The 23,318-nt window shown below is 50.1% G+C and overlaps 1 protein-coding gene across 1 annotated transcript in view; it reads left to right on the forward strand.

Annotated features, from left to right (window-relative positions):
• Positions 1 to 1,191: 1,191 nt before the first annotated feature.
• JCAD (junctional cadherin 5 associated) overlaps positions 1,192 to 23,318 on the forward strand; it is a 36,435-nt gene continuing 14,308 nt past the window's right edge. Inside the window, exons 1-2 of the mRNA XM_080811573.1 lie at positions 1,192 to 1,309; positions 13,052 to 13,390. Coding sequence (XP_080667699.1) covers positions 13,110 to 13,390 — 281 coding nt within the window. The 5' untranslated portion in view covers positions 1,192 to 1,309; positions 13,052 to 13,109. The remainder of the gene's footprint in view (positions 1,310 to 13,051; positions 13,391 to 23,318) is intronic.

Genomic DNA, 23,318 nt, shown 5'->3' on the forward strand with positions numbered 1-23,318 from the left:
TAGTGTTCAGAGCAAAGGTCTTTGGCCAGATTCTGCAACTTCTATCTGTGTGCCTCCTGGAGCCCCAGTGTCCCATGCACCCTCCCCCCCTTCCACAATAGGACTGTGGTGAGGATTACCAGAGAATAATGCATATGAAGGGCTCAGACTGGGGTCGTCCACAGTGAGAGGCCAAACAACTTTATGTATTACTGGTGTTATTACAGTGAGCACAACCCTAACTCTGAGAGGTTTTCTAAAAATTCGTTCTGCAGGGATTCCTGTCTGCTCTGCCATCCATGTTCAGCCCTGGGGACTCGACTTAGCTGACACCCTCTGCCTCTCCCCAACTCATCAGCAAAATTGAACACTTTATGTCTTTTCTCCACCCTCCAGAGTACAAGGCTTTTGCCCTTAAACGGACCTGGTAGCAGTCTAATCACTGCTGCCAGGGAAACATAGAGTGGGCTAGGAGGTAACTGTTCATTCCAGCCTGAACTCTCCCACTGACCTCCTCCTATTCTTGCCTTTAGGCAGATCCCACTCCCAGCCTTAGTTTCCCCATCTGTCACAGGAGAGGATAGACTGACCTCTAAAGTCTCCTGGAGCCCTGTAGCTAAGACTCTTAGAGGTCTTTTTTTAAACAAGGAAATCCCAAGCACTAAGCTGTTGTCACCAGCACTGTTTTCTGCTCTTCACGACTTCCGTGATTGTGTTTTTGTGAAACGGTGTGTACGGGTGTTTGTGTGTTTTATGCGAGTGTCTTTGTGTGTGCGTGTGTGTATTATGTGTGTCTATGCGTGTGCGAGTTTGTATGTGACTGCATACGGGTGTGTTGGTGTGCATCTGTGTGATTATACATGAATGTGGGTGCATCTGTATGTGAATATTTGGGGGTGTGTGTGTGTGTGTGTACATTAGCACAGGGTCAAAGCCGTCCGAACCCAGGTGACAGGAAGAGAGAAAGCTGTACAGCTCACCTGTGCCTTTGGGACGACCCACCCAGGCAGGGCCCGCCCGAGGCGGGGGAGCTAGGTTCCCCACCCAGGTGCCGCCCCCCCGCGGAGAGAGTCGGAGCCTGGAGACCGCCTAACGGGCGGGGCGGGGCGGAGGGCGGGGCGGGGCGGAGGGCGGGGATCCGGGCGGGGTGAGGCCGAGGGTGGGTGGGGTGAGGCCGAGGGTGGGTGGGGCGAGGCCGAGGGTGGGTGGGGCGGGCGGCGGCGGCTCCGGGCATGCTCGGCGGTGGCGGCAGCGAGCGGGGCGGGTCGCGCTGGTCCCCGGCCGGCCGGAGCGGCGGCGGCGGCGCGGGGCAGCATGAGGGAGCCGCTCGGTAAGTCCCGGCGTCTCTCGCCCCTCCTGACTCCCACCGTCCATTTGGCCCGCAGCCACGGCGCTACGTGGGCCTCGCCCCCAGCCTCCCGCGCTCGCCCCCAACTTCTCCAGCCCGGACGTTGCTCGGGTCTGAGCCTCCCTCAGCTTTAGGGGATGTCCGCACACCCGCCCCGGGCGTCCCGCACGGTGCCCGGCCCGGCCGCCGCGAGCCCCCTGCCCGCCGCCTCGGGGTGAGGGAGCGCCCGCTTTGCGGGGAGGGGGCGGCCCCGTCCCTCAGGTGCCCAGCCGGGGTGCGGGACTCCAGGGTCCGGCGCCAAGGGCCGCGGCCGGCATTAGCGCTTGCTTGGCCCCTTGCTCAGGGAGGGCCCGGGACGGCGGGGGTCGCGGGCTTCCCTCTCGGCGTCCTGCCCGCCAGCCCGGCTCCAACCAATCCCCTCTTTCGCTTGCGCGCCCCGACTTCGCGGACATCACCCCAGGAACTGACAGCCACTGTTCAGAGTCCCAGCGGTCCCCGGTTCCCACAGTGGCCACCTCCCCCCCTTCCCCCACTCCACCCCGCGCGCAGTCCGGACCGGCCCGCGGGACGTTGAGAGCTCGCCGCCGCGCCCCTCGCTCCCTGCTTGGGTCTCTGCCGGGCCTTGCGCGCCCCGCTCTGCGGGGTCAGGACCGGGGATTAGGGTGCTAATCGCCGCTGCTTCCTAGCAAGTGCCTGGGGCGGCCCGGCCCCGGGCAGCTGGTGGTTAAGCCAAAAAAAAAAAAAAAGAAAAAAAGAAAAGAAAAGAAAAAAAAGAAGAAGAAGAAGAAGAAGAAAAAGAAAGAGAGAGAGAGAGAGAGAAAGGGGTGGGAGAAAGGAAAGAGCCCCGCCTGAGAGTGCTGTAAATCTCCTTAATCAGCTCGTTTATGGGATCTGGAGCCTGCCTGCCTGCCTGTCTGCCTGCCCGGCTGCCCGCCCAGGTCTCCGCACTCCGATTTTCTGAGCACCCTCGTTCCCCCGCCACCTCCCAATCGCCATCAGATCACCCTAGAATGCCAGGGTTTGCCTAGATGCCCTGGCCACAGTGGGGTTCAGCACCTACAGCCGAAAGCTCCCTTCTTGCTCCCTGTCACTGGAGGTAGTGCCCAGCGCCTCGGATTCTTCTGGGGGTTTGAAAAAGAAGCTGTGATTTCACTACTGGAGGAAAAAATTTTAAAAAACGAGAACTCTACGCCAGCGCAGCCTGGTCATGCCCCGTTCCTTGATGATCCGTACTCTGTAGAAGCAGAGGACTTTGGGCAATTCGCTTAGGCAAAACACCCTCCCCTCCACCCCCATCCTCTGCCTCTCCTCCCCCTACCCCCATGCTCGCCTGTCCCTCCCTCCGTCTACTTGCCTGGCCTGTCTTGGGGAGAGGGATGAAGTCGTGTGGACCATACAGCTTCGAGGTTTTCCCTACATCTTCGTGTCTTCAGTCTCTTGCTTGTTTTTTTAGGTCTGCAAAGAAATTTGATTTGAGATGAAGGTTGGAAGATGGGTGTGTGGAGGGAGGCGAGGAGAGGATTCCTGGGAGTAGAGGGACATAGGATTCAGACGGCCAGAAATACTTAGACAAAAATGGCAGACTCAGTATTCAAACCTGAGTGGTCACAGGCTAAACTTCAGGAAAACAGTGCCTGATGCCAGGCAGTTTTAGAATTTAAGATGACTGGATTAAGACCATGTAGCAAGGCAAGTGTGTCTCGTTGTTTTAGAAATCCTATGCAAATTCTAGTTCAGGGGAGTTGTGATGGTTTGCGTGTGAAATTGAAAATTCAGTAAATTCATTTGGTTTCTCATACTGTTGTGTGGCTTTGAACATAATGTATTTACCTTGATATTAAGTGTCTTAATCTTGGCTACCCGCTGAACAGCGGTCCTGAAGGTCCCTAACTATTACTCTGGGCAGACAGCATGTAGCAGTTTCACTTCCCCAAGAGTGGGTGAGCAAATATTTGTTGAAGGAGGCCTTAATCTGCTGGGCCTTCCTCCTGGCAAACTTTACTCCTGTGCTACAGAGAATGGAAGGTCGGGCCCTTGGCAGGCCCAAGAGATTTAAGGGGATTGGGTGGATGGAGAAAGTCTGTGCCAGAAAAAAAAAGAGAGAGAGAGAGAATTTTGTCTTTCTACCTCCTTGGAATATAACTTAAAAGTGCCGGAGTGTTCACATGCTCTGGAGGCTTGACAATCTAATCAGAGTTATCTAATGACCCATCTGAGTAGTCACAGACTCTAGAAGCTTATGGCCTATCGATCAATAGCTATAAAATGCAACTAGAGATTGGAGGTACATAAGGAGAATAAATAAGGACCAGTTTTTCAGTTTGAAAAAAAAAAAAACAAATCAGAAAGGATCCTTGGAGTGTAATTTTTTTTAAGTGCAGTTTAAAAATAAACTAGAAATGCTATCAGTAAAGAAAGCCCAGAAGTCTGTGGTTCCGCCAAGTTCTCATTGTCCTCGCTGGAGAGTCCTCTAGTCTGGGAGGACAGTAAACACCAACCCTGCTGCAGGAGTCTAGAGTTTGTCTTTTAATGAGCTTGGCGGGACTTCACACTAATTAATCTAGGAAGAGTTTAGAACACAGAGCGTTGGATTTGAAACAATTGTTCTGTTGTGGTTTTGATTTTGATAAGCGAAGACTATCTCCCTGAAATCCTATTTCAGGCCTATGCTGAACCCATTACTGCGCTTTATTTGTTTTTTTTAACAGATGTTGTTTTTCACCTTTTATCGGATGGCAGGGGTTATCTCACTCATTAAAACCTTGCTATTGTGCTTTGTTTCAAGAGCCTGTGGAGTTAAGGAATGCTGAGGGACAATCACTTGCTGGGGCCTGCGGGCCCAGGGGAGGCGAGGTCAGTCTCCAGTACTTTGATATAGCCTTTAAAATGCTAAAAGTCATTGAAAAACTATAGGAACCACCCTGATACTAAAATCTCAATTATCTTGATTTAAATTGATGATATCTTGTTTAAAATTTGGATTGTAGGGCGCCTGGGTGGCTCAGTGGGTTAAGCTTCTGCCTTTGGGTCTGGGTCATGATCTCAGGGTCCTGGTATTGAGCCCCGCATCGCATCGGGTTCTCTGCTCAGCGGGGAGCCTGCTTCCCCCCCACCCCCACCCCTCTCTCTGCCTCTCTGTCTGCTTATGATCTTTGTCTGTCAAATAAAATTTGGATTGTTACCTTTGCTTTCTTTAAATATTTTTTCCAAAAACTTTCTGTAGGTAACATAGTTGGGAACAGTCAGGCCAAGCTGGCGAAGATGAATTATCAGACCCCAAAATATCCTTGTAATTTGCTGCTTCTTGGTGATCTTCTATAGCTTACCTCTAAGTTTGTTTCTTTTGTACGTAAATGAAATAGTTTATTATGAAGAGACACCAAGGTATATTTCAAAGGAGGAAAAAAAGGGGGGGAAGAGGCAGAAAGCAAGTGTAGGTATATACAAAGAGTAGTAGGAGAAATGGAAACCAGACTGTTGCTTGGCAAAGTGTGGTTACTGGGGGCTTTTACTTTTTATTGAAACACTGAATTTTGCAGTGTTTACTGCTAGTATAACTTTACATGACTTTTGCAATTAGAAAATAATGTACAAGTTATATGAAATCATTTAAACTTTAACATTATAAGACCTTGGTTCTTTTATCCTAAAGATATTTTAAAAGAAAACTAGTGTGTTTTAAGTTAAATAGACCATATCAGGAATCTTAACACATGGAGTTTGATTTACATGAGGGTAGTGGGATTACATTCTAATCTAAGTTTTACAGTTATTTTTACAAATAGCCAAAAATTCCAGAAGATTGAAAAAATATTATCCAATTTCACTCCTTTTCTTAATGACTGCTAATCTTCCAGAGATGTTACTGAGGTACTTAGGGTCTCATAAGAAGAGCGTGAGGTCGCCAAAGCAATAATGGCAGAATTTAGAGGTGTAAAAGATGAGGAGTGCATGGGTATATATGCGCTTCTGGGTGTGTTCACACAAGTCTTGGGAGAAAAGGCAAAAAATTAGAAGAGATAATATTTATGAAAAAAATAAAGTGCATAACATTTGGTACTTTCCTTCTCTTTCTCTGTGTTTTGGAATCAATGCCTTAATACTGACCCAACCCAGCAAGACTAGCATTCCAGGATCCTTTTGATCTCAGACCCAAGTTTTCCACCTCCCCCTTTTTTTTTTTTTTGTCACCTTAAAGAAACTTAACTGAGTGATGTTTGCTCTACTAAAATTATTACTTCACAGATTCAAGACGCTTTTTATGTTTAGGAGACTCTAACAACTTGAGGGCTCTGGCAAGAGCTGGCCATCACACTGCTGTGCGATGGTAACAGTGGTGTGTGAGCACTTACTGGCCCAGAACTTCAGCTGGGACTGTGGAGTTCTCTACTGAATTATTAAGACTGGGAAGAGAAATGGCAATCCTGTTGCTCATAATAAAATACATGGTTCTACGATTAAAAAAAAGAAACCCACAGAAAGCATTAATGTCCATTTATCAGTTAGCAATGAGTCCCATTCTGCTTTGTTTTAGGTCTTAGCTATTTACCTCTTGTTTAAAGAAAGTACTTTGTTATATATTAATCATAACATTAGACTGAGAAGTTGTCAGTTGAAGAAGTATTTACAGTGAACTGCCAACAATTTGAGGGACTAATTACATCTTAAGTATGGAATGTCAGTGAATATAACAGAAGTTTTAGGTTTTCAAGAAGAGTAACAATGTCTAATCAAGACCCTTGGAATGCTGTTTGTAATCTTGTATTAGATTTTATTAGCAGAACATGTAACTTTTGGCTCACTGGAAACAGGTTAAGAATCTCTGTAGCAGATACATCACATGTACCATATACTAGACACGTAGAACCTTACATAATTCACTGTTCATTTATTCTTCAGTGTTTCTTTAATTTTCATGAAGTCTTCCAATTTTCAAACATACATTTTCCTAATCCTACTTAAGAAACTGTTCTTAAATTTTTTTTTAATATTTATTTTTAAAGTAAACCCAACCCCCAATGTCGGGCTTGAACTCACAACCCCAAGATCAAGAGTTGCCTGTTCTACTGACTGAGCCAGCCAGGCGCCCCTAAATTTTCTTCTGATGGTGAAATCATATCAGGTTAAAGTACATGAAAGTGCCAACATCTGACCATTTTTTCCCTGCAACATGGCAACTTTATATGGTTCTACCAAATATATTTCATGACAGGACATCATAAAATATAGTGAAGTATAAATAAGGACATTAAAAAAAAGAAACAACCAGAATGCAGTACCACCTTTGATAATTTGATATGTTTTCTTTGGTGTTTTTTTCTCCTGTGTGTGTGTGTGAAATTACTATTGTACTTAACATAAGGTTTTGTATCCTGTCTTTACCATTTAATATGGTATACCATAAGCATTTTCCTGTGCCATTGTATATCCGGAAACATAATTTTATACATACATATACATATCCAAGTCTACCATATGGACGTATTAGGATTTTTTAAATCATATCTTAAATGGACATTTATTTGGTCTAATTTTTTATTTATCATAATTAAGACTTGAGTAAGTATGTTTATAGATGACTTTGTGGGTATTTCTGATTATTTCTGTAGGATGGATTCCAAGATAAAAGATAATTAGCCCACAGAGTCTCAGATTTTTAAAGATTTTATAGCATATCAATCACTTTTAAGAAAGGATATACCCATTTACAACAGACCCCCCCCCACCAACACAGTCATACACCCACAAATAGGAGAGCCCATCATGTCCTCACCTACAACAAATACTGCCTTCTAAAAGCTTCAGTAATTTGATCAGTGAATAATAGCATTTTGGTTTAATTTACATATCTTTGATTACTAGTGAGAGTAAACATCTGTTTTACATTTTTAATTGGGTATTTGTCTCTTTATTAATTTTCAGTTCATGTTTTTGGCAATTTTTAAAAAGGAAGGAGAGTTTTGGTTGATCTAAGGCGCTTTTTAATAGTTTTATTTCACTGCCGTAGGGAGCCTTATAACTGTAAATATGAGAATAAAAACTTTTTATTTTTATAAATGTAAAGGGAGGAGGAAACGGTACATGTTACAAAGTAACATTCATTTGCCAGTCTCCACCTCTGATGATGAACATGCGCATAATGGACACACCGCAAAGTAGACCATAGCGTCTGCAAGGGAGGGCGTGGACGGGGCTTGTCTTTCTGATCTCCAACCCAGAGCCCCGTGCCTGGCACGTTCAGTGTAAAACAAGTGTCCTGAGTAACATAAGTTGGAAGACGTGTCCAATATTGTGCTCTGGGACCTCTGGATGGAGAGTTGCTAGCTGCTGTACCCTATGGCCTCCGCACCCACCCCCGCCACTGCCTCTTCTCCCCGTGTAGCCATATAGCTTAGCTCTCTTGGTTAGCCTTTCTGGGTGGTAATGGGGCCAAGGCCAGAGGTTCTTTATTCACTTAGCTTTGTTCTATGTCATGGCCACAGGCTGTATCCTTGTTACTGTGGCCAGCTGACTTAGAAAGGCATGCTGCTCATCACAAGGGTGAACAGGCTTAGGAGAGGGACAGATGGCTAGAGCTAGAAGGACCCCGAAGAACCTCTAGTTCAACTTTATTTTACTTCTTCTGGGGAAAACTGAAGCCCAAGGAGCTTCCGTCCTTGGCACAGTGTCTCAGGCTCAGTTCACTAGAACAGATAGTACTGAGGCACGAGGAGTGGCTGAATCTCTCCCCACAGCGAAGGGGTGGGCAACCCTGCGCCTAAACACTCCGGGCTGATATTTAAAGGACGTAGAAATCTACCACAAAATAAGATTACTGGAAGTGATCTCATTCTCATTTTTTGGACGAGACAAATAATCAGATGAAAATCCACTTGAAAGTGATTTGGGAAAAAGAAAATCTTATGGGACTGGGTTGGTTAAATTAAAATCAAATTACCTGTCATCTCCTCCAACCAATAGCTTTGGTTATTTGTGATTTATTTCTCCTCAATGAAATGACCATTAGCTTAGTCACCAAAGACTAGAATCCATTGTACTTGAACTCCTTCTTCCCCATCCCCTGTTACCACCTGTGCACGTTCAGTAAAGAGACTTGTAACTACTTGTCCCCACATCTGTCCTTGCTCTAACCACTTTCATCCTCCACCTCCCCACCATACTGACTGTCGGGCAGTCTTTCCCGTTCGCCCACTCCTGTGGTTTCCCAGTGCCTGCTCTCACGAGGTGCAGACTCTATCTGTCTTGTATGTAGAGTGACTTTCTATATCGATCATTTTTTTTTTAGAATTTAGTTTTGTTTTTTTTTTCTAAAAGTTACTCACTCCTTTCCAATTTATCATGGATGTAGTTTGTCTGCTTCTCACAGTCACCCAACCAGTTTTACGATAGCTCTGTAGGAGCCTGAAACCAAAAATGATCTGAGGCCCGCTGAAGGTCATGAAGCAATGATACGGTCTATTTGTGAATGAATCCTATTACTGAGCATTTAAAATTAATACAAGCCCTGCCATCAAAATACCGCAGTCAAGTGAGGCAACGGGCCCTGTGCATGTGTATGCTTATGTGCATACAGGTGTGCATGTATGTATGTACATGTGTGTGCATGGCCTGTGTGTGCCTGGTGTGCATAAGGAAGGAATCCTGTAGAAGAGCCATCCTAATCCAGTGGAACAAAGGAGATTTTTTTTCCTTTTAAATACAGTTTCCATTTTAATGCCGCCATGACTTCATCTTTTCTTGTTTACTTTTATGCATTATTTAGTAAATTAAGAAACTTCTATTGTTTGATAGGAAGGAACTTTAGATGGGTGAGCCTAAAATAGTAGCAAGTAGCAAGGGCTTTGAAGCTAAACAGACCTTGGTTTGAACCTCAGATTTGTGCTTCCAAGCTCAGGCCCTCAGCCTCAATTTTCTTGTCTGTAAAATGGAGACATTCATGGCTACCTTAGAAGTTTGCTGAGGGCATATAATGAAATAAAGTTTGTTCTTATGTTAAATGTTTCCTCTGTATGAATGGTATTTAGGTATTCATGGAATGAAAAAGATATTTAAAGTGGGTTCATTCATCTCTTGTTGTGTTCGGGTCCAGCCCATGCTAGAAGCCCCCCCCCCCCCGCCCCCCGTAGCTGAGATTGTATCTGGACACCTGCACTGTTGTGACCACTCTTCAGAGATGTTCCACCATGAGTATTTGCTACAAGGAAACAGAAGTAGCAAAGGAAAATTTTCTTAGATGAACTGCCTGGAAAATCATACTTACAGTGTAGGTCTACCTTGATGTGGAGGATTAGTTTAGCTTAGAAGTAATCTTCCAGAAGCTTCTTCGACCCCTTGAGATCAAGTTAGGGTCCCTTCTGCCTATTTTCCTGCAGTCTGTACAGCGAGACAGTAAGATTCTCAAGGACAAAGAATGTGTCTTATTCATTATTATCGTTGCAGGGCCTCGTGCATTATAGGCGCTCAGGAACTGTGTCTTAGTGTTTCAGACTGTGTAAGATAACACTGTTCTAAGTGACTTGGAAGGAGGTCGAAGTGTCCATTTGCAAAAGACAAGACATATGGGTGATATAAAGCAGGTATGACCTTGGAAATCAAAAGTTACATCCTAAGTGATACAAGAGGAATTGGGAAATGGTCTGAATTTCAAAGTGAAAATTAATAACAAATGTGAAGTCTTTTCATAAGGCACGTAACTCTTTAGAGAAAAACTAGGGCCACTGTAGCATGCTAAATCCACTGTCTTGTGTCTGCGTGGTGACTTACACTGTCACAAGATCTTATTCGGTCCTCAGAACAGCCTGGTGGGATGAAGAGAGTAGCAATGCCATTCTGCGGATCAGAAAACTGCGGTCTGGCACAGTTAGCCGCTGCCGGCAGGGGTCCCAGCTGGGGCGGGTGTCGGCATCACACGTGATACTGCGGCGAGTGTCAGCATCACACGTGATACCGCACACTTTAACTGTACGTATACCTTTCCAAGCCGTTTAATCTACTGTTATAATAACTGACATTTATGCCGGATTTTCCTTTGTGTTTGTCTTTCCAGCAGTGCCTTGAGTTGGTGGGTGGGCAATCAGATTAAATACTGTTGATTTAGAATGAATGCTGGTATCTCAGGGTCAGAAAGAAACTCTAAAAGGGACAGCTTTTTGCCCAGCAGTTCACTGGAGGCCTGTCTCCTCAGCACGTCACCGTCTTCTCCTGGTGGCCGCTGGGACCGATGTGTCCACGACGGGGCGCTTGCTACCTCTCGAGGCAGCCCATTAAGTGTTCAGTAGATAAAGATGCTGAAGAAAGTAAGCCGAATCTAATCGGGACCAGGAAGAACCACGTAGCTGTTCAGAAATCGGCTCCAGGGGCGTGGCAATGCTGAGCCGGGGTGTGGAAATGAGGAGAAACCCCGGCTCTGAGTTGGGATCAGAAGGTGCAGAGAGTCGGCCGAAGGGAGAGAAGTCCTTGTGGACGGGATGGCGGCTGGGAACTCTCATTTGGGTCGTGGGGCTCGTGGGTCATCCCTCTCGTCTCGGCCTACCCGCACGGCTCCGGGCGCGCCCAAGCTGTTGTGCTTCGTACTCCTGCTCCCCACGGGCTGCTGGTCTCTGTGAGACAGAACAAGTTTCACATTTCCAGTAATCGGTACACTTTGACCTCAGACCTGTAAGGTCAAGTTATGGCTCTTAGACTTTGAATATTTTTCGGACGATGGCTTGGCTGGGTTGTCATGCCCCTCGAGGGCTTGCGAAGCAGAATAAGCATGCTGACGTGGCCAGACTGGACCAGCGGGACCGACTCCTGCCTCAGGAGGACGATGCCACACATGCATGCTTTGTGCGGCCTTTGCTCCTTCCCCCCGGCGGCGGACTGCAGCCCCGTGGGCTCTGCGGTGGACGCTGTCCACTCCTCCGAGCGTGGTGCGGCCACTTGGAGGACAGCACGATTGGCTTAGAAAGAGGCTGACCTAGTATGAGAGAGAGAAGCTGAGTGTAGTGAGGCCCAACTTCCCTTGTTAACTCTGGTGCCACCTGGACGTGTGACATTGAGCCAGTCAGTGTGGGGACCCTCGCTGGTGTAGGCCACCAGGATTTTGCTGGCATGTCATTTCTTTACTTCTGAGATAATCGTTCCCCACGTCTATATTCCCTCTCGTACACCGAGGCATGCAGTTGATAGAGTGAGCTCCTTGTCACTCTCCAAAACCTAGCTCAGATATCCCTTTCTCTTATCTGTGCGTTCTCTTATCTGAGAGAGCCTACCGTGTGCTGGATGCCAGGGAGGGGGGTAGCCCTGAACCAAACGAGGACCCTGGCCTCGTGGCCTGGCCTCGGTGCTCCCCTAGCCCTGTGTTCGTCGTGGGATCACGTTCTGCTGCAGACTCTAGTCCAGTGACATGCTCAGTTGAATCAGAGAGCAAATGCTCGCCTCTCTGGTCCTTCCATTTCTATGTGAACCACCCAAGTGGCCCAACCTCTGCGAGGCCTGAGGCAGGAGCGTCAGGAGGGCAGGACTGTGCGGTAGCTGCCCGGGCTCGTCAGCCTTCCACGAAATGGGGGGACCTAATGGGAAATCGACCGCTTCCAAAGTCCGATGCTCCCTGTGCTGACGGCCGGGGCTTTTTGGCCCCCCGTCATCCAGCACGTGATGAAGAGCGAGGACGTGCCTGGTCAGCAGAATGGCGGTGGGCCCCAGTCAAAATGTGCAGCGACAGGAAGCACATGTGTCTGCCTTTCACCTGCACCCCGGCCAGCAGGCATTTCCTGGCCATTGTTCGCGGGGACTGCCACCGCGCGCTTTCCGCCCACCGGCGGCCTGGGGCTGGCGCGGGGCCCGCTCCTGCAGCTCCTCCAGGCCGGACCTTTGCGTGCTCCCCGCCCGGGCCCCGCAGCCCATCCCCAGAACCACCGGAAGACACAGGAAAGAAGATTCCCTCGTGTAAAAATAAACATGGCAGCCCCACCTGTTTTTACACCAGGCTCCCAAGTTCCTTGTTCCTTTTGTTCTCAGCAGCGCTGGAGCCTTAGGACCGTGGCCCCAGGGAAGGAGGCGCAGTGGAATTCATGTACCCTGCTGGGAGCTGGGATGTGGCCACCCCAGGCTCAGAGAGACAGGAAAGCTGCCCCAAGACTTCTTGGGGGAGAAATGTGATTCTTGCAGATTTCCCAGGTGAAGGGAGACGTGTGGGGTCCCCGCTGTGGTGCCATCCAGAGGCTTCCCCAGCCGCCCTTCCTGGCTCAGGGCTCCGTGCTGATGACAGGGCCCGCCCCGGGAAGCCAGAGGTAGGGCTCAGGATGGCAGCGTGAAGTGTCAGGAGGTAAAGCCAGCACTGGTCCCCGCTCTTTTTAGAAACTGCCGGTCGAAACTGCAGCTTCCGATCCCATGTTTATTTTGTCTTGGCTGCTTATGCCCAGTGTTTTCAGAGAACGGGGGCGAGGGAGTGGTGGACACTGTTAATCATCTCGTTGCCTAAACACTGGTCCAGACTCTGCTACAAGAGGCCCCTGGCAGCCGGTGGGGCCTCCAGGTCTCCCGCCACGTCCGCCCTCTCCGGCTCCGTGGGACGGACACTGACTTCAGGTGGAGCCCTCTGTGCTTCCCGCGGGGCGGCCACTGTGCCGTGTGCATAACCGGGCTCTGGTTTGGGTCGGAGTAAAGGGAGCGGGAGGTGTCAGGCGCGTTCCAGGGACCCCCGGTGACTCCTCACAAACCCTTTCTCTGTCTTCCCTCCAGTGTGGGTCCTGCCAGCGCGACAGTCCCAGGGGCTGGGCTTTGATGAAGCGGGTGCATTATGTACAGCGTAGAAGACCTCCTGATTTCTCACGGGTACAAGGTGTCACGGAGCATCCCTGTGCCCCCCGGGGATGAGCGCGAGGGCCGCCGGCAAGCCAGGAGCCGCGCCAGAGCTGGCCAGGACCTGCCCAACGGGTGCGACGACGGCCGGGCCGCCCTCCCACGCAGCAAGCCGTCCCATGGGAAGGGCCACGCAAGCACCTCAGAGAACAGCCACCGCACTCCCAGAGCCCATGGAGAGCCCCAGAGCACTTCGGCTCCCAGAGCTCCTGAGCTGGGGTAAGAGTCAGCGCGAACCCACCATGTCCTTTTGTCTCGGGGATCTGGCAGTGGGTGCAGAAGTCGGGTCCCTGAACGCCGTGTGTTTGGCAGGAGCCAGGGAGGGAGAGGGTGAGAGACAAAAACACTTCCTTCCACTGGAGTATGTGCGCTTTTCCCGCAGCACGGAGCGCGGGGCCTGGCCACAGGCCTGCAGTAAATAGTGGTGAGTAAATGAATTCTATTACATGAGACACACAGCATTCTAATCCCCCCTCCGTTTTCCCTTGGAAGCCCCTCGGATTGCCTCAGCTACGAATCATGTCAAAACTCCATAAAAGCTAGTTCCTGTCGGGCGCACATTCCCAATCCATTAGGCTTCCTTACTAATAGGTTTCAATCCTGCGTACATCGCAGAGTTGAAAGAGGTGTGTCTTCCCCTCTGTGTGTGAAGAAGAAAACCTTTCTTCTTGTATATTCATATAATTCCACTGGCTTCTGACCCATTTCCCTCGCGTACACTGGCCCCAGTGTGGGTGTCCCATCTGAACACAGCTGGATCTGTGGGTGTTTCTTACGGCTAAAAAGAAGGCGGGTTGGCGGGGGGAAGGGGGGCTAAAAAAGAGGGACTCCGGGCAGCTGGCCACAGAGCCAGCATGGGAGAGGAGCCCTGCGACCCCCACGCACACAGTTTCAACTGAGAGGAAACCCGTGTCATCACTTCATAAAAGTGTGTTTGTCTTCAGTGCTGTGTTGGGACCAGGCTCAGCCTGGGGGAGGAGGGCTCTGCGGGGGCGGAGCGTGTCCTGTCATTGTGCATAACCGGGGACACAAATGGAAGCAGAGGCCGGTCTTCAAGGGAAACAAACAAACAAAACACCAAGCAGACAAAAAGTGGAGTGTATTCCGTCTAAGACAATGAACCTGCCTTCCATGGTTCAAAGTCACCTTTTCACAGAAGGGATCGTGAAAACAGGAGGGATTTTATTCTTAAAATATAGAGCATTCCAGGGGCGCCTGGGTGGCTCAGTGGGTTGAGCCTCTGCCTTCAGCTCAGGTCATGATCTCAGGGTCCTGGGATCAAGCCCTGCATCCGGCTCTCTGATCAGTGGGGAGCCTGCTTCCCCCCCTACCCCCCGCCCCACCTGCCTCTCTGCCTACTTGTGATCCTTCTCTCTCTGTCAAATAAATAAATAAAATATTTTTTTAAAATGTAGAGCATTCGGCACCTTGGTTCTCGAGTGAAAGCAAAGGCGATCAGTTGCCCTTCTGGTGCCCAGGGTGGCCCAAGCGGCCTGATGCTGCCACGTGAGCGCTGTGTCTATGACCGCTGATGTGGCCGGTTCAGGAGGAAACCGGGATGGAAAGGGACCTGAAGATGTTTTTTTTAACCTTGCCCTTCAGACTCACACTTGTGTCCACTACTGTCTTGGGCTTCAGTCTCCTTTCAGCCCCATGCCCAGAAAAACCTGCCCACCCTGGATTTGGGGAGAGGCTGCTTACGGATGAGTTGGCGGAGACAGGGCAGCCTTAGTTACCACTATGCAGACTTGTGCCAGATTCTGTCCTGCTTTCTGTCTTCTAGCTTTGTGCTGAATGTGTCTGTACCTTCTACCTGGGATTTCAGGGCACTGAGGCTCTCCACCTTGTCTGCCCCTTCCTGTGTATCTTGCAGAGAGCTTGTTGCAGTACTGCATATGTAGTGTGTTTTATGTGTGCTCACGGATTCAGTTCTTTCTTCCTCCATCGTAACAACTGTAACAATTCCAGGCGGTGGAATCCCTGCAGAGGGGCCTGGTTGGCTGCGTGGGTCTCCCTCTGTCTTGGAGATCAGAGTACGGGTCAGTAAAATCCCCTCTAGAATTCTGGGTGGGCTGTGTGTCTCCCAGCCTCGTCCACAACCTCCTCAGGACTTCCTCGTCCCTCTGTGCTGACAGGCTATTGAGGGCCACCAGCGCTCACAGCCCAGCCTCCAGGTAGGTAGGCATAATGGGACCCATAGGCAGCCTTTCCTTCTGTCCTGAGTAAAGTGCTCAGATGGGTAGCTTTTGGTAGCACTGGATGCCTTGACATCCAGTTCTCAACAGATCTGGCCATTTCTGCCCATTTCTGAGGTTGACTGATGAACTTATGAGATGTAGGGTAGCTTTCAGATGGAAGTTTGCCTTGTAGGGTAAAAAGAGAATATGCATACATGTTTGCAAAACTCCATGCCAGTGCCCAGAGCTCGGAGACCAGCTGCAAGGCTTCCTGGGTTGAATTGAAAGGTGTTTTCTTTATTTAGTAGCTTATACAGAGCTGGAAACAGGAGGCAAACAGAGAAGTGAACAGAAAGGCAGGCAGGAGAATTCCTTTTCAGGAAACAACAACAAAAAAAATAGTGCCTCGAGAGGAAATAAATAGGTGCTAGCAGTTAAAGCCTGGAAGTTGAAGAAAAAGAAAACCCAACAATACTTTGGCTTATGTGAATTCTGAATCTGGATGAATGAATGGTTCTCTGCCAAGTCCCAGCCTTTGGTCTGGACCGGTGCAGCTGAGGCCTTGCTGCGCGCCTGTCCCACACAGTGATGCTGCGGGGCTGGTCTCCCGGCATGGAGGGGCCAGTGGGGGCCCCAACCCCAAGCCAGCAGACCAGGAAGCCTCAGGAGGGCCTCCTCTTCTGGCGGTGCCTCTCTCGAGTGGGGTGAGGTTTGCCCTAGAGTGTGTCCCCACACCACAGGCCAGTCCTCCGGACCCTAGGGCCTCCCTGGAGAAGGGGGTGGTCAGAGTGGTTGGAAAGGCCACAGGGGCCAGAAGAAGGCGCGTTTGTTTTATTCTGGCAGGATGGCAGGTTAGCAGTGTCCTTATTTTATAGCCAAAGGACACGAAGGCCAGTGCATGTTGGTGACTCCGTAAGGGCCGCTTGGTGCCACAGCAGTTGATGCCCGGCTCAGTCCCCAGGCTCTGGGCTGCCAGGCAGGCTGGAGGCGGCCGCGTGGTTAGCAGCGTGGGGCCGGGACAGGCGCTGCCCACATGAGGCCTGCCCCCATCCGGGAGGGGCGCGGGATTCTGTGCGCTCCTGTCAAAGCTGCCCTGGGGGTGGGCTGTCCTCACTCGCTTCCTCGTCCTCTGCCCCCCCCCCCCCCGGCATGCGGGGATGTGCGGTGGCTCTCCGAGCACAGCCGTGTCCCTTTCCTGTCCAGGGGGCTGCCCGAGGAGCACACGTGGTGGCACGCAGAGGAGATGTGTGTGCGCAGTGCTGCCGCCCCGGGTGCCTGGTAAGGGCGCTGGCGTCGGGCGTCGGGGGCGCGCCGGGAACATCAAGATCGGTGGTGGGCGCGCTGGCACTTCGGTCTTTCTTCAGGAATTAACCTTGCCTTCCAGCAGAGTTCCTTAGGTAAGGGCTGCTTAGATCCAGTTCAATTAAGAAAAAAACAAAACAAAACAAAACAAACACAGCCCTCACATCTGGAGTCTTGACTCGATTTTCCAACATGCGGTGTGCGTGTTTCCCAGTGCGCCGGAGGGGCTGCACTCCCAGCTGGCACTGTTCCCAGATCAGGTGATACCTCGCTCCCAGGATGAGAGGAGACTGGCAGCTGTGTTGTGTGGGGCGGGGAGGGACCCGCTGGCTCGCCCAGAAACTCTTGTGCTGGGGATGGAGACAGGACCGAGTCACTTCTTCCTTCTACACAGGTATCCGGATCAGTGAGAAGACAGCGACGGCTTCCCAAATCTCCATTGGGTGTATTCTGTGCGTGTCAGGGCTGGTGTGAGCTTTGAAGTCCCTTCCTTGGTCTCTTTTGTCTGTCACATCATCCCCCAGCTCTGGAGCTGCCCACAGGCCTCCTCCTCCAAGCCCCAGACCCTTGCCCTCTCCTGGGCACACCGCCGTGTGCTCCCAGTGCACCAAGCCCTGCCTGGGTACACCCAGAGCCCCCCTCCCTAGCTCCCACCAGCAGCCCCTCCTATCAGTTTGAGGACTTCTGCAGCTCCCCCTGAGGTGTTCTGCCAGCACTGTCTTCTAGTCCCCAGGACTGTCCGCTTCCCAAAAGCTGACACCATTGCAAATTCATCTCTGGTTTTGCTGACTGCTATTAAGGAATTTTGTATTTATTAACACTCAAGAAAAATTTTTAAATAAATCCGATGAAACCTAGTACTTCCGTGCCAAGGCGGTTGTGGAAATGCTGAGTGTTTCGGAACATTGGGATAAGACGGGATGGGAAGGGGAGAAGGTTTTTCCTAGTGAGAGGATCTGGGCGGGGCTGGCTTGGGAAGGTTCCATTGTGGAAAGAAGGGGCACTGACTTTCCAGGCTGAGCGGCCGAGATGGCAGTTTCTATGGCTTTGTCCACACAACTACCTCCTGGGGGACAAAAAGGGAGGAAGGGAAAGGAAGGAACAGACACGGACGCAGCACAACTCCGACGAGGCTGAATAGCCTTGGCGGGGAATGTTTCCTTCCTTTGTAGATTCTGCAGGTGCAAGACCCCAGCCCACTTCGGTGGTGAGGGTCGGGCTGCTGTACGGCTATCGTGGGGAGTCTCGGGAGCGCCCCCGGGGAGGAACAAAGATGAGCGGGGCCTCACTGATGTGGGCATGAGACACCTGGGACCCACGATTGGTAGTCAGTCGACCTCCCTCGGGGTTGTGAGTTGTTCCCCTGGGGGACTCTTCGCTCTCTGTCCCCCGTTGTCGCGAGGCTTGCATCTCCCCGTGCTTCTGCTCCCTCCTCTGCAGGGGAGCTGATTCCTGTCACCGGCAGCCCCTACTCGCCAGGAACTTTGACTCACGGTGACTGACTTCTGCTGTTGCTTCTACGTGGTGCTTTAGCTGCAGACGCCACTCATGACTCGTGCCCGTGCCTCTTCAATTTTTGAGAGAAGGACTCAGTGGTTGGGCTTGGGCTTTGGTTAGCACGTCTCAGCCCTATCCCATCAGCGGTGACAGGGCGCAGGGGCTGGGTAGGGAAGGGAAGGTGGACAGGGAGGAGGGGTGACCGGGTGTGGCTATGTGATCTTTACCCACCCTCCATAAAGGCGCTGTGGATGAGGGAGAGGGGTGCCGAGCATGCATCCCAAAACGTGCTCTCTTCACAGGTTGTCCGTTAAGTAACTCTGCATACTTGGCATTTCCCCCTTAAGTCAGATACTCCCAGCGCTTACCTCGAGGCTAACCACTCCTGAGTGGTCTCGCTCAGCAGGCTTAGCAGATGGTGAGATGGAGCCAGCTGCAGGCTTTGCACCAAAGCCGCTCACACGGCACAGGGAAAACCTCGTGGGCCCCGTCAGATGTCGCTGCAGGATTGACACGTTCATAGCTGGAGGACCGTGGGTGTCGTAAAACTCCAGATAGCATTCTGTATACTAAATGAGTTGGTGCTAGATTTTTCACATGTCCTCATTTTTGCCATATAACCAACAACAGATACTTCTCAAGTGCATCGTGTGAGGGGCCTGTGTCCTCCCCCCGGCAGTATGGAAGGGATGCTTCTGAAAGTTCACGGTTGCATCTGTGTTCAAAGATTATAATGAGAAGTACTGTTTAGTTCATCAGTGTGCACGAAGTTGAGCTCCTGGTGCACGTCCTGTGTTGTTCCGAGGCTGGCTTGTCAGCACGTGCACGCAGCGAGATTAAGGAGAGAACAGAGGAAGCGGGCACAGGGCAAGAGCGAGCTGTTATCTATACGTGGAGGAAACTGCATGCTTAAGATGTAAGTCGCAGTTACTGAATACTACTTAGCTACCTTTAAAATATGTAAAAGGCCGTTATCAGGCATTCCCGGTTTCCTTACTGTGTTTACGCTGAAAGACCATAATCAGAGGAAGCTGTAAAATAACTTAACATAGCAGGAGTTTGGATCTGAAAGTCATACCATAGTAGGTTCTTCTCTGCGTGGCCCCAGGAATTCTGGTAAAGCTGTTTGTTAGCTAACCACGAGAATAACTAGCAATTACATCTTGTCATCAGCGGCAGGCTCGCTCAGGAGAGGCGCACCATCTAGACGGGGCTCTGATGTGGTCGGGCCTCATCTGAGGAGGTTTCCATTTGATCAGCCGGCATCCGTTCTCGATAGGGCTAATGGGTGTGGTAAACAGTCACTTCTCAGAGGCCTTTCAGGCTTCTCTCAAGACATCGCCTGCTCATAATGGTTTTCCAAAAAGGAAGGCTTCAAGTTTAACATCTGTTTCCATGTATCTCTTTTTCTTCATAAAATTGTATTTCCACAGACATTATTTGTCTTTGAGTTGCTTGCTTTATGTCCTAATTATTGGGTGGTGGTATGCTGACCTCTTCACAGAGGAAAGTCCGAATTGTTTGAGCCGAGGAGCTCGTGGGCACACACGGAAGATTCTGACCCCCTGTGTTTCCCATTGTCTTCCCGGTAAACCCTTCTCGCGAGGTGCCTTGGTCTGGCTGTTAAGCACAGCCACCATCAGACACGCCTGCAGCCGGTCCCCCACTGCACACCCTCTCACGTGGCTTTCCTGTTACCAGGGCTATCCGACAAGATGCAGGTTAGATCCTTTGAATGTGAGACTTCTGGAAGATCAGCCATGAGGATGAGGAGGTGCCCCTAGAGCTAATGGGGAGATTCCAACAGCACAGCCTAGAGCTTCGCCGACCTGGGTATCTGGGCCCTTGTCAGGAGGAGAATTGAGTTGAGTTCCCTCTTCCACCACAGAACTGGGTCGGTGAGGAAAGCCAGCAGATACCCAGGTGAGAGGCACTGGGTGGTGAGCAGATGAAACACGGGTCCAAAACAGAGCCTTGAGCACGTCTTCAGTTCTGGCTCCCTTTGTTTCCGAGATGATGATACCTCTGAGTTCTTGAGGAGGGTCAAAGAGCCTGAGACCAGAGTGAAGTGGATGCACTGACGTGTACTTGTTGTACTTGACGGAGGGCAGTGTCCTCGTCTGTCTACGCAGAGAGCAGACTCGTTCCTTCGAGCCCCTTCTGGCTCAGGTTGACTTTCCTCGGGGGCTGCCTCCCCCACTTGGCACTGCTCTAAGCTTAGCCTCTGAGGCATCGAGAGTGCTCCTTGCACGTCCATGTGCGTGGTGACAGGATCTTGGGGGAGAAGCCAGAGACTAGGGGTGGTTTTCCTCATTGTTGATGGTGACATTGTGTAGACTGCACCAGTGAAGACGTTTTCACGGTAGAGCTATGTCTTTATTAAAGAGAAAACATGAAAATTCAGTATCTGCCTCACCTGTTGGTGTTACATGCAAAAAAATGGATCAGAGCTTGCTCTTCCTGCTTTGTTTTAATGAACTAAATATTGGTTGTTCTCCCTGATCATTGTGGAAACGGGTGTAGCTTCTTCCTTAGAGACCAGCCATCCCGGAGGGGCGGAGTCTTGTTATGACAGTCAGCTTTATCATCATTTCCTGTTATTGTGAAGGCCCATTGATTAGGACTTCAAAAAAGACAATACCGATCTAAAATAATCATCACATAAGACAAGCAGTCAGTTCTCTCTTTCCTTTGTGCCACTTACCACCTTCCTCGGACGACGTGAGGAAAAGAATTTTCAAAATGATCGTCGCTGCGGAGAATTTATTTTAATTGGGTTAATAATAGTAATACTTGTTTAAAAAAAACCGAGGGTTTATTGTGTTAGACGCTTCACCAAACAGTTTAGGTGTATTTTCTCATTAAGCCCTCCCAGGAAACGTAGAGAGGAAGGAACTGTTCCCATCCCTTGAGTAGAAATGAAGAATCAGAGACCAAGCGAAGGGAAGTGACATCACGGAAGGCACAGGCGGGGAAGCCCAGCATCCTGACCAGGTGCTCGGGCTCCCCTCAGGGCATTGGCACACCCTCCCTGCTGGTGCACGGAGAAGCCCAAAGCCAGCCATGCTCCCTGTAGGCGGGGGGCGCATCCAGGTTCGCTGGGCTCCTTCTGGCCTGACCGAAGCCACCAGCTCCTCTTTGCCCTCTGCTCTGTCGTCTTCCCGAAGCTCGGAAATTGATCAGATGGCGACAAGTAACCGGTAGTAAGTACAAGTAAAATTCTTGTTCAGATTGAATTTTTGCTCAACAGTGATACTGATCCCTAATGTTTCCAGAGTCGCCTTATCTTCTCCGATCTGTATGCTGCCGTCCATATGTGAGTCTTAATCTTCTCTTGACCTCATGTTTCCCCGTTTCCAAAATCCCCTCTTTATTACCCTGGGTCGGTGGGTTGTTTCCACAGTATAGCGCATTGAGTATACGGAGGCACACTGAGAAATAAAACTGCAGGCTTCCAGGCCCGGAGGGCATCGAGAGCAAATTCCATAGCAGTAGATGGCTGACTGATCACAGAGACATGTCAGACATCTCGCACGGGGACTGGTGAGTCTGAGTCATTCTGAAGGGATGGCCCGACGCCTCTGCCAATCTGGATGGAGAGAGCTTTCCCTTCGAGGAGTGGGAGGCTCTTTAAGTGACCTTTATGCTCAGACTGTGCGTCTGGGTCAGACGGGCCCAGGTGGAATAGGGAGTGGCTTCCGAAGGGATAGCATTGGCCGAGCGCCACGACTGTCCCCCACGTCCTGTGGGATGTGACCGGTAGGGTGGGAAGGCGATCGGCAGCACCTGCATCTGCTAGACTGGCAGGCTTGCCAACTGCAAGAACTCACGGGACCCGGAGTCTGCGTCGGTGGAACCTGCCACCCTCCACCTGGACCTCCAGCAGGAAGCACAGTTGGCCAGACCCGGGGGGCTGCCCCCTGGGGAACCAGGTTCAGGATCTTGTGAGTGGAGGAGTACCGACAGTATTGACACAGAGCTGGGCTCTCGTGGGCCTGGATGATGAGTGGGTACGGCTCCTGAGGACCTGAGTCCACGGAGAAGACGGTCCCGGAGCGTGTGAAACCGTGGTTCGAAGTTGCGTCCCATACTGCCGTTCCGAGTAGGCTCGCTCTTTTTTTTAAAGGAGGACGGTATTTTCTGTTGTGGTTGAAAATGAGTCATGAGGGTACTAACAGAAATGCCTCCTAACTTTTTTTATCATTAGCTTTTATATATGAAGTGAACGCGCTCGCCTCTTTCCCTTTGGACATGCTGTTTCTCACGTGTTCACCTTTCAGATACTTTCCGAACAGTTTTTATCCGTTGTTTGGCTGACGTCAGGTCTCTTCCCTGTGATAAGGTGTGGGGCTGTTAGCAGGTGTAACGTCTGTCTCACCTCTGTCCTGCTTTCCCAGGGGCTCCGTAGAAAGACCCTGCTTGTCTCTTTGAACTTGGCCACACAACTTATTTGAGTTCTCACATTCCACTTTGTTTTTCTTATCTTTTTTCCCACCCTGTATTAATGTGTTCAGCTTGTTTTTGTAAAACGTCCCATTGTTAGCTTTTTTAAGATGTAAATTATTAGCTCTCATTTTTTTAAAAAGAAAAATTTGATCTCATCTCATTTCCTCAAAGTTATGAGAAAATCTGTTCTTGGCCCTGAAGCCATGCAGAGAATGGACATCAGATATCAAAGCCCGTAGATACCTGTGCTTGATAAGTTGTCTGAGGGAGAAACTGACCAGAACTGCCCCTGGGTGGGGTTCACTTGAACCTGTCAGAGTCAGGCTTATCTTGGGTATAGGGCAGATGTTTGTTAAATAGGCTCTTTAGCATTTTCTATTATATATATTATTAATATTTCCCAGATGACCTGTATTTACCTTCAGTTGGGATTTGGGTGTCTTGTACAAATAGAAAAAAGCTGATCCGGAATGCTTAGCCATTTTGATTGGTTAGATAGGGCAGTTTTGACAAAGTTAGGGTGATACAACATCACCTTTTTAGGTGGGGTAGAAAAGGGACTACATAACTCATGGAGGTAATTATGATCTGTGTTCTTGCCCTATTTATGTCATCCTTTATTTGTCTTCTGGTCGTGCGCATGGTACGTCCATAGGCAGATAGCACCTTGGGGTCCCGGCTACCTCTTGGCACTTAAGCACCCCACACTTTTACTGAGAAGCCAG

The sequence above is a fragment of the Martes martes genome (genome assembly GCF_963455335.1).
Source record: "Martes martes genome assembly, chromosome: 8".
NCBI lineage: Eukaryota > Metazoa > Chordata > Mammalia > Carnivora > Mustelidae > Martes > Martes martes.